The sequence below is a fragment of the Bacillus rossius genome, chromosome 16 (assembly GCF_032445375.1).
Source record: "Bacillus rossius redtenbacheri isolate Brsri chromosome 16, Brsri_v3, whole genome shotgun sequence".
Lineage (NCBI taxonomy): Eukaryota > Metazoa > Arthropoda > Insecta > Phasmatodea > Bacillidae > Bacillus > Bacillus rossius.
This window is the reverse complement of record NC_086343.1, coordinates 30,100,829-30,112,959: the sequence shown is the minus strand read 5'-3', so window position 1 is coordinate 30,112,959 and position 12,131 is coordinate 30,100,829. Positions and strand designations below refer to the sequence as shown.

The window sequence follows — 12,131 nt, the reverse complement described above, 5'->3', positions numbered from 1 at the left end:
GTAGAGAATAAATGTGCAGCTTATCTGTGGCATAAAATATGAAAGAAGAGGGACTGATACTTCAAACGAATAATAGGTACTTTAAAAATGGTATTTTTACACTGATATTCTTTAATTGTCACGCAAAATGGCATTTAATGTCGCTGGCTAGCCCACCATTTTACAGTTTTTAAATGTAGCCAACCAAACATAACCAACCGTTCACATGGTTTTAATTATTGTAATAAAGCTAACCGAACCAACCTACCGTTCACAAGAATTTAAACTGTTTCGGAACTGAAATGTAGCAAAAATTTTTAACTGTAGTTCCGAGGTACAATAAGATCCCAACTCTAGATAATTCGAGATTCCGCTAGCAAAGGAAGGTGCAGAACAAAATGCTGACAGTTTTTGACGTCATTTCGATACCCAATTTTCCTATCGAGGGTTCAAGAATAGGGTGTAGCAGTTCCCTGTCGGACTGAAGTCATTCTTCTAGAGTCATTATTCCTACAGCATCAAGAATCGGAACCCTGAAGAGAGATCCTTTTCGATACCTTGCTGCGGGAGGGAAATCTCTGCTCTGAGCAAGATACAGTTTTCGTAGAATTGCGTCATGCTCACGCTGTTTATTGCGTATTACGTGTAGGCATGTTTGAAGGTGTTTGTCATGACTTAGTTATATTGATCGCCTTATGTTTAGATTCTTTATGCTTAATAGGGTATATTATTATTTAAATTTCAACAACTAATTTATTAAAGAGTTTTGCAATATTAGATATACTAAAATACCAAATTTTATATATTCTGTGTTCATAAACATAGCGGAATGTTGTTGCTCACTTTTGTTTATATTTCCCTAACACCAACATAAAACAAACATGTTTATGTAAACATAAAAAATATTTCACAGTTCGGTGAAAGATAAGACAAAACATCGGTGATTCCTAAAACATGTGGTGCAACAAGCAATACTAAAGCTCATACTGTTTGCCGTAACAGTTTGACAAATGCGGATTATTAAGTTCTTGTGTATTTTTTGCAAATTGTACGTCAAAGTTAAATTATAAGCAAAATCAAAACTTTTTAATTTTTTTATTAATTTTGTAAACTTTCAGTAAAACATTTTTTAATACAGATGCATTCAACTGCTATCATTCGTTCAATTTATATTAGTAATAATTTTGTTAATTTTAAAACTTAAACTATTAACAAATTTGATTTTATATTTCGTGGTGTCATAAAATTCCATTTAATGGAATATTTAAGGAAATAAATTATTAATTTGCACTGCTATTTTATTCACTGGAAAAATATGAAATGAAACTTAGTTTATTCCAATTTTTTTTATCTGTTACATTATAATATTATCCAGGAGTTTGCCGGCACACCAGGGCAACGGGAGCGTTAGAATCGTTGGGCGGACTCTTGTTTAATGGTTTATCTAAGTTTTTCTTATACTGATGTTTATTTATTTTCATTTATTTTCCTTAACGATAAAATATAGGTTATAAGTTAGATTTGTATGATTCTTAATAAATTTCTGTATATTTATGGATTTTAGTGAAGACATGACCAAATACTGAGGCAAGTATTTGTTACCATTATAAATAAGCCTATAACATTATAGAAATTTTTAGAAGAGATGAATTTGATTTTGAAAATTTAACTTTAGTTCTAGATTTTTTTTTCGTAAATTATACTAACAGCAAAAAGTATTTAAAGTTTGCTAAAACAGTTCATGTTATACTGTATTGTTGCTGACTAGCTTACCACCCTCGAATTCTTTCGCGCAAACTTCATAATAAAGCTAGTATTGTAAAATTGCAAGAAAACCAAACCGTTGAATTCATAAATATAGAAATTTAGTTCATATATTTCAATTTATAATAGGAACGTGGATATTGGTAATAAATAAGATTATTAATCTTTAGAATCAATTAAATATAATTCATCTCACGTTCACGTGTATTTGGAGAAATATTTAACTTTCATGTAAGCAAACATATCTCTTTTTCACTCAACTAGATAATGGTTTAAAAATTGTTTAAGACACACATCCCCCTTTTTTAATGTGCATATTTACAATTATTACATTAGGTATTCGAACAGTTGTAATTAACTATCTGTATAGCTTAAATAAACTCAATTTTTTCACAATTTTTAGGAATAAAATCGCAAAAAATATAATTGAAAGATTCTCTAAGATTTTTAAATGCAGTTTCAAACAATGATTATATCTTCTTTTTAAGTATATTAGTACGGAGACATACTTAGTCCTAATAAAACCAAATTTACCAAATTTACCCCCTCTCTCCTTACCCAGATATGGGATGAAAAAGAAATAATCTATATTTATAATTTAAAATATACATGTGAAATTTCGTACATCCTATTTAAATTGGTCCTATGAGATGCATAGCCATAATAAAACAAAACACAACCCTATTTTTTACTACATCAGGCGCAAAATTTTGAACAATTACTTATAATAATATATTATTTATTTTATATATAGTTCCATGGTGTTGTTATATTATTTTATTATCAAACAAATTCGGATGTAAATAATTTATATTTAATAAAATAAAACATAATGCGTTTGACCTCACTGGCACTTAAAACGGTAAAAGTACAGTAGATGAAATTTTTATGTCAGTAAATCATTACCCGGTTTTTCTTTCGAGTAGGTTATGAATAAATTTCGAAAAATTGTAGGAAAGTGTTGGGAAGTTTTGTATGTTCATTGTTTATAACTAGTAAATGAAATTACGTTTGAATAGCTTCGTAGATAAATGTTTTTTTTTTATTCTATAAAACCATACATAAATCCTTTTGACCCTTAAATATGCGATTTTTCGTGACATTATCACATTGTATTAATACTGAAAAATTGTTGAATGAATGTGTTCTAAAATGTTCACATTTTTTTCAACATAATTGATTTATTTATAGCTCCATTATTATTATTCAAAAAATACGTTCATAATTTTTTTATTTAATTGTAATGTCCCAGACAAGGTAGATCTGTAGTGAAACCGTTAAAGTCTAAATGGCAAACTGAGTTTGGCTTACCAGGGGACAATTAACTAATGATGGCCTGACCAGGATTCAATACCACTTGGGTACTGATACATTTAGTTATTAATGCACCACTTTAATACAGTTATTTAGGGTTACTTGTTGCTTTCTGATCACAGTCTAATCTAACCCTTGATAATGGCGCAGTCACTATTTAAGTAGCTGTAATTTGCTCATTGGTGTCTAGCAAAATTTTACAAACAAAAATATAATAATACTATGCTAATAATTAACTACTTTATTTTGCAAGATACTGATGTTAAATGATTTTTTTTATAAATAAAAAGATTTTACTCAAACGTTTTGTCAGAATAATACATTCTGAATTTGTTTAGGGTCAACAGTTATGGTATCTCCTTCAAGTGCAGGATGCCCCAATTGAAGATTCAGATACATTAAAACATGGGTTAGGTATCACCGAGATAAATAACTGGAGCGTGGCATGGTGCTATGTGGTAAACCAGTTGAAAGGACAAGGAAAACATGTTCACACCTAAGATACGGCCTCAAGTGCCACCGAAGCCTAAGAAGCGGCCTGAAGTGCCACCGAAGCCAAAGATACGGCCTGAAGTGCCACCGAAACCTCAGAAGCGGTGTGCAGTGCCACCGGAGCTTAAGATATGGCCTGAAGTGCCACCGAAGCCTAAGATACGGCCTGAAGTGCCACCGAAACCTCAGAAGCGGCATGAAGTGCCACCGGAGCCTCAGATATGGTCTCAAGTGCCACCGGAGCCCAAGATATGGCCTGAAGTGCCACCGAAGCTTAAGATACGGCCTCAAGTGCCACCGAAACCTCAGAAGCGGCATGAAGTGACTCCGGAGCCTAAGATATGGCCTGAATTGCCACCGGAGCCTCAGATATGGTCTGAAGTGCCAACGAAGCCTAAGATACGGCCTCAAGTGCCACCGAAACATCAGAAGCGGCATGAAGTGACTCCGGAGCCTAAGATATGGCCTGAATTGCCACCGGAGCCTCAGATATGGTCTGAAGTGCCAACGAAGCCTAAGATACGGCCTCAAGTGCCACCGAAAACTCAGAAGCGGCATGAAGTGATTCCGGAGCCTATGATATGGCCGGAAGTGCAACCAGAGCCTAAGATACGGCCTCAAGTGTCACCGGAGCCTAAGATATGGCCTCAAGTGCCACTGAAGCCTAAGATATGGCCTGAAGTGCCTCTGGAACCTCAGAAGCGGCATGAAGTGCGTCCGGAGCCTGTCAGGCAGGTTCGAGATGAAGTCCAAGAACCGGAGAGTTGCACGTTCACAGTAGAAGTAAGTGGATGCCAGTTGAAAGTGCTCGGCATGCCCCACGATGGTAACTCGCTGTTCACTGCACTCGCTCATCAGTTTTATGGAGCCTTACCAGGGCAGCGAAAAATGAAAATGGCTGCTAGAACTTTGCGCTCAGACGCGGTCCATCAGCTCAAGAAATATAAGAGGAAATACTGGGATGATATATCGAAAGACCTCGACAATCACCTGACCAGGTAGGAAGCGTGGTTTATTATCATGACATAGTGTTCAGATAATATGTACATGTTTATTCGGAAGTCTTACTATATCAATTCCAGATACTATTTAATAAAATGTAAGAAACACAGTAGAACTTGGTTCTGGATATATGGTCAGAAATCTAATAACAATAGTCATGCCATATAATGTACTATACATTTTTTAACGCCCTATCACACGATGGAATATTCCATGGGAGTTTCGGTGAAAGGATTTATTTGGACTGCGGTAAAAGCATGCGTACAAGTTTTAGCAGATCACTGACATATTTGAAGGAAGGTTTGGTAAAATGGTCCTGTGCAATTTATGTGGAAGTTTTGGTGTTGTACCTAATCAGGTGGTAGCAGTAAGATGTTCCTGGTGATGTAAAGAGATAGTTACATTTTATAATAATTGTTTAATTAAAACTGAAAATATATGAAAACTTGAAGCTGTAACGATGATATGCGACAAATATGGGGAGTATCCGTATATATTTAACACAAAATCTGCTAACTACTGCAGTAAAATTAACGGAAAGAGTTCTTTGAATGATAAAGCAAAATATTTGCAGGAATTTCATCCGGAAACCATGATTTTAGAGGTTAATCCAAATTTGAAGCCATTCTTCCTGCAGTTTTACTTCTTCGACTGCAATCATTATTGCTGCCACACTTAAAAATTATTTCCTTCGATTAGAATACATATTATAGCATTTTTTTACAGACTTGCCTCGCACATATTAGATAGTCCTACACTATTCACATTCTAAGTGTGACATATTCTTCCACAGAAACGTCTACCGCAGCCTGCCTGCAAGGCCACGTCGAAGGTTTCGTAAACTTATTTATCGCAGCCCATATTAAAACATACATCGTGTGATACAGGCCTAAACAAACTCATGAAAATCCCCTTAGTTGATATGAAGATATTTAATAGGAGTAAGGCCATAATAATTCCATCGAACACTTATTAGAAGTGAAATGAAATATTTAAATTTTTTGTTACCACTCACTGGATCATCCCTACAAGGAGTGGCATGAAACCATTTGGTTCGAGGTATGGATTTACATGCCGCCCCACCGAAGTCACAAATAAGGCACTTCATTATGCATACATGTTATCTAGAGAGTGACTATCACTATTGCTGCTTCTGTCCTAATGGGCAGCACTCCTCAATGATATATTTTGGGTAATGCGCTTAAGTTACCAAAAGGTTTTTGAATTAATAAGTTTGTAAGCCATTATGAATAAGCGCTCTAAAGATATATTTTTTACTAAACTTAAATATATGAAAAAAAAAAGATCTTTTCATCTTTGGTTCGATTGCTTGTACATAATTGCAGTAAGTATACTGGTTCATTCTTATTCTGATAGAAGTTCGTTATCATTTTGGTATTTCAATGTTATATAACACAATACAACGACAGTCTTGTAATTTTTTTCTTTTATGGAATTTGTATTTAATATTTTCCATTATTTCATTGCTCAAGAATATTCCACCATTACTGAGGAAACAAAACATTATAGGTTGTTCCATTTTCTTGAGAGTAAACACATTAGATAATAAAATGAATTTTTCCATTTTTTTAATTTTTGCTGTTAAAATCTGATTAATTACATATTTTCATAATGGTGGCCCTAACTAAAATGACTATGTTATAGAATCCAAGATGATGGCCATAATGAAAAATGCAACGATGACATAATACACATACAAGTTGGCACGTGTAAAGAAAAGTTCAGGATTCTAGAATACAAGATTGCGGGCATAACGAAAAATTTAACTTTCTAGAATTCAAGATGGCAGACTTGCCGAAAAGTGTAATGTTCTAGATGTAACAGAAAGTGCAACATTTGAAGTAAACAATTATTTTGAAACTTTTGGGTCAAAAATTAAAGAATTGCTATTTTACTATCAAAGTATTGCTTGCTTTTTGGAGTTCAGCCTCTTTTTAGGAATTTTCGTTCTTTCAAAGGCAAAAAGGTTTTTTGAGGCATTTCAAATTCCAAATTTTTGAACTTTTGAGGAATTTAAACGTGATATTTAGGCGAATGTTTGTCAAGTGTTGGCAAATGTTGAGTTATTTTTGGCAAATTATTTGACATTTGAAGGACAAGGTCAAAAGTAAAGGTCAAAGATGTTCAACATGACGTTAGAGGTCGGTCGTTCAATGACCCTACCATAATCCTCACTCCAACTCCAGTCCCAGAAAATACTTTCCTATACTACTACCCTGCCAAATAGGGAAATGGCTTCTCTTACATACGGCCGTCAATTAAAAGGGAATAATCGTTACCGCGGACATGCCTTATTGGATTCTAATGAGTGAACAAAAAACTTTTTGCAAAATAGTCCATACATGTTATACCTTTGTACCACAATTTGTCCAGAGAACCGAGAGCAAATTAAAAAAAAAACCAAATAAAATAATTCCGAATTACGGACAACCCAGTTGAGATGTCCTACAAGTTAGCAGCCAATGAATGTATGACATTTGCCAGAATATTCAAAGGACTGTGGTGTCTACCCTGGAGTCATTGATCCCTCAAATTTTTCCAGTCTGTAGGTGTAGTTAACTGTAACGGTCGCTGAACCTCTGAAGTTCCAAGTCCCAAATCCTCGCAGGTACGGCGACGAGCCGGTGGACGAGGCCATGATGGGAGACTACCTCTGCGACCTGGAGCAGGACGGCTTCCCCGCCGGGGTCGCCGCCATGCAGGCGCTGGCAGACTTCAGAAGCTTCCACATCCGCTTCTACGCGGCGGACGCCGGCGAGGGGTACATCTTCAGCGAGTGCCCGCACGAGAACTCCCGGACCAAGGTGCTGTACGTGCACAAGCTCTGGGACCAGGACCAGGACGGCGACGAGGAGTTCCAATTCGACAGCGTGCTCGAGGTCACGCCCTTGGACTCCCGCTGCACACCGGTGGCGTAAAACTACTTTGGTGCTTCCTAGCGCTGCAGACAGGTGGTGGAAAACTACTTTGGTTCTTCCTAGCGCTGCAGACCGGCGGCGGAAAACTACTTTGGTGCTTCCTAGCGCTGCAGACCGGCGGTGGAAAACTACATTGGTGCTTCCTAGCTTGTCTCGTTGTGCCTGGGATATACATCCTGTATAGCGAGAAAGAACGAACCCAACAATTATCATGACTTTTTATTAAAGTTTAAGACTTCTAATGAAACGGCCATCGTGAATTGTAACTTTTTAAACAGGCATATAATATCATGCATATAAAATATTCGATGCTATATACAATATTATGTGTAATGTTTACGTAAAACTATTGATGCATGATGATGAAAATCAACATATCAACCGTCTGAAGAAGGGTGTACATGGATGGAATGGGGCACACACTCATAGCCGGCTGCCCGAACTGAGGGACAGACCTGCTGCTCCGAACAGCCTATAGAATGCGTGAGGTGAGATGATATGGGGTATGCAGCAGCAACTGAATGCTTTCTTAAGAGGGGGGGAGGTTAAGTAGCATATGAATGTATTTCCGGACACAGGTTACAGACTGTAGTGTGTGGAGCTGACTGCCCTGACAGCACGGCCGGCATTTCGGTGTCAAATTTTCTCAAATTTCTTCAAAAATGACTAAAAATTTCTCAAAATTCCTAGAAATTCCATTCTCAGGATTTTCAAGATTAATGGTGACAGGGGTCAAAAAGGATAAGACACGAAATGGGCCTTCAAACGTTGGACGTAACTTGCTGAAGACGAAATCTACCGTCCTACTTAGAGTAACTTTATGGCACACCACTAGATCATCCTTTTTGATGTCTGATTCTATCCTGTCCTTATTGTATCTTTTGGCCATCAACGTATGCTCTTTCTCCAAAGCTAACTCAGTCTCGTTCCATACCTCTTTCAACTATTAACCGGCACTCTCGAAACAATCCGGCGGGATCCTCCACACACTTAGCAAGGGATGAGGCAATTCTCGTCCAAACATGGCCACGCTTACCAGTCACCCCATGAGCTACAGAGTTTAGTGCCACATAAAGCTAAGGAAGCTCAGTATCCCATTCCCTTTGGTTGTTCTTGTGAAATATAGTCAAGGCCACCTTCACTGACTTGTTAACACGCTCTATCAAGTTTGTAAAGGGGTAGTATGGGCAGGTGTGCACCTGTTTGATGCCCCATTGGAAGAACATATTCTTCATCGTTGTGGAAATGAAATAGGTGGCATTATCTGTAATCAATTATTCGGGGCTACCGAAGATTTTCCAAATATCGTTCTCTAGTTTTGAACTAACAGAGGTTGCCTTCATGTCTCTTAGTGGCAGTAAAATCACATAGCGAGAGAAAGCATCAACTCAAAACAAGATGCAATTCTGCCCCCGACTGGAACGAGGCAACGGCTCTAAGATGTCAATAAATATCCTCTCCCAAATAATTTGGGGTGTTTGCACGGAATATATACCCACTTTGGTTTTCCTTGGCTGTTTGGATACCTGGCACTCATTAAACTTACGAATATACTCTTTCACATCTACCTGCATATTTTCCCAGAAGAACTTCTGTCTGATTTTACTCTCAGTCTTGGCTATCCCCTTGTGCGCACCTACAGTGGAGTCGTAATAGTAACGAAGCTAACACTTCCCTCACAGCCTTCGGCACCCAGACACTCTTCTTGCCTCTTTGATTTACCTTATGGATAATCCCCTTATAAAGCTCAAAGACTTGGCAACCTCCTGAAAGAATTTTGTTCCTAAGAACCTGGCCCTAGTCGTCTTCTTGTTGCCACCTCTCGATGACGATGAAGGATTCCGAGATAGTGTGTATTGCCATGCACACTTCTCCTGGACTTGCTTACTCTACCCTCTCTACTTCGAACTCTCCATGTTCCATACATCCTCGAGAGGGCATCGGACACCCCATTGTCACTTCCCTTGACATGCGAGACGTTTAATCTAAACCAGGAAAGACGCATGATCCACCGACCAACCTTCCCTAGCTGTTTCGGGTGAGAGAACAGCCAGGTACAGGCATAATTATCCGTGAGCAGATTGAACTCTGCATGTTCCAGGTAATTAGCAAAATACTCCATCCCAAAAATTTAGGCTAATGCCTCCTTCTCATAAGTGTTATATGTTTGTTCGCAGTGGGTAAGGGTTCAACTAGCATGGGCTATCGGCTTCATGTTACCTTCCTCTCCCTGCAGAAGCACCGCTCCTAAAGCCACACTAGTGGCATCATCTTGCAGCGTGAAGATCTTCTCCAAATCAGGCAAACAATGCACAGGAGGGTTGAGATAGCATACTTGAGGTCTTCGAATGAGTTTTTTTTTGTACACTTCCCCATTCGAATTCCACCTCTTTCTTCATCAGCCTGTTCAGCGATGCACATCGCTCAGCATAATTGCGGATGAACTCAGGAAAATGCTATAGTTCACAACAATCTCGTTCCTTCGTCTCTTAGTCATGTCTCTCGTTCGACATGACAAAAGAATACCGCGTCGGGTGCAAACCTGACAAAAAATTTCTCGATAATACCAGACTCGGAAAACGAAAGTCCCTACTCCACACTCAAAGTTAGAATAGGCACGCTGCGAGTGCCAACCTGGCAGAGACCTCCCACAGGGACACTAGGAACCAAGTCACGCGGCAAGTACATCATTGCACCGCCAGAATGCGTGCAGGTTCACTTATCCGCGTGCGGACGGAGAAAACCGATACACCAACAAATGTGGCACTCTAAAGGAGTGTCACATGATAACTAAACTCCATTGTTACTGTATCTTGTAGGGGTCTTTGTGTGTATTGAGATCTACATGTCTTGATATAATTAATTATTTTAATAAAATGGTATAGTTATTGATGTGTTTTTATTTCATTTTAAACCCATTCGTTTGAATGATTTATGCTTCTTAATAGTTGTTTACCATAGGCCCCTTCGTGGAACTCACCGCGGAACTCATGTGGCACACCCCGCGGAACTTTGTCGCCAAAAGCTCCCGCAGAGGCCGGCGGTCACTACTTAAGGAGTCTGTGGCGCCCTTCTCTAACCAACGAGAGCAGCTGTGACGAGTTGCTTCATATTGGGCCGACCCGACGCCTGAACGGTCCAGAAGGGCGGCGTCCATTCTCGCCACTCCGCGCGGTGGCCCACGGAATTCCCAAGGCCGCTCAGCGATAGATAACGGCGCCGAGGGAAGACGATGCGCGGGGAGCGGAAGGGGTAGGGGTTAACTGCGACCCTTGTAATCCTGCCAGGCACGCGTGGCATGCCTTACATCAGTGGGCCGCCAGCTAGCTCCAAATCTGGCGCGTGTAGCGGTCCCTTCTGCATTCGTAACAATATAATGAACTAGCTATTAGACCTTTTTGCTGATTTAATAAAATAGGCTTTAAAAATGATCAGAGCGACACAGCTTTGTCCGTCAACCTGTTTCTAATTATTGTAATAACGCCACCGGACAACCAGAACACACACTATTTTTAACAGATGTTTGTTATATTGGGTTTAAATCTGTTTATAAAAGTTTCTAACTTTCAGTACGTTTTCCGGTGGTTTCAAACAACTGCAACTCCTTTTTTTTTACAATGTTTTTATTAACTCGCTTTCTTGTATGTCTGTACGGGTAGAATTTTGTGATTGATTTTAAACTAACTTCCCGATGAGCTAGTGACTTGAAATTTGGACCATAGCTCAGAAGTGGATAGCATTGCATGAAAATGTGAAAAAAGAAGAAAAACTAAAAGGAGGAGATAAAGATGAAGAAAACGTAAAAGACAAAAACAAAAAAAATAAAGTTATTATTTATTGTTAAATATCAATTACCAGTTAGTCATTGTTGTATCGGGTAAAAATTTAAATCGTATAGTGAACCTAATTCTTCTTCTTAATTTTTTTTTAATTTCTGGTGTTTTGTTCTCTTTTTTTTCCCAGGATAATTTAGAAAAAGTTACAAATATGCACAGTTCATAAAATGTAAGGATGTACAGTGGACCATGCTATTGTATACCTCGAACCTGCACTATTTCCTAAAGGACAGGCATATGTCGCCTTAAGCCGTGTCAGATCATTAGATGGATTGAGAATATTGAAGCTCGATTGCTCGAAACTCACAGGCAAGACGCCACGCCATGCAATGAAAATGCAATGAAGAAAATGGGACGTATACGACAATTAAGACATCAAGCATCATGAATAGAGTCACATATTTAAAATTTTGACAAACGGATTCGAAATTGATTGTTTTTAATATTTGAATAAAAGTTTTATAAAACATTATTTTTGCATGTTCCGTTATTTTATTTATAAAATAATATTCATATAGTTTGATTAATTATTCGTAAGTAGATATGACAATTTTTTTCTATTTCAGATATAACCAGAAGAAAAAAAACTGAAATAAATCGGAAATTTATCGCATGTCTCTGTAATGACATCATTAATGTTTTTAAAATCAATTCCGAAATTTCATTCGCATAACCCTAAAACATTCTGCTAGCTTGTGAACTTCTCTTTGATGTGCAAAGTTAGAGTTATAGTACAAGCCAGAATCAGTTTTTGAATTTTTTTCGTTTTTATTTTTTATTTTTTATTAATTTTTTTTGGTAATTT

The 12,131-nt window shown here is 37.9% G+C and overlaps 1 protein-coding gene across 1 annotated transcript; it reads left to right on the top strand.

The window, feature by feature from the left end:
- The first annotated feature begins 1,441 nt into the window (after positions 1-1,441).
- On the top strand, positions 1,442-10,379 carry LOC134540028 (snake venom metalloprotease inhibitor 02A10-like). Its single transcript, XM_063382462.1, has 3 exons — positions 1,442-1,566; positions 3,396-4,547; positions 7,181-10,379. Exons 2-3 carry the CDS (start codon positions 3,544-3,546, stop codon positions 7,488-7,490), a joined length of 1,314 nt encoding a protein of 437 aa, XP_063238532.1. The 5' UTR covers positions 1,442-1,566; positions 3,396-3,543; the 3' UTR covers positions 7,491-10,379.
- The last annotated feature ends 1,752 nt before the right edge of the window (positions 10,380-12,131 follow it).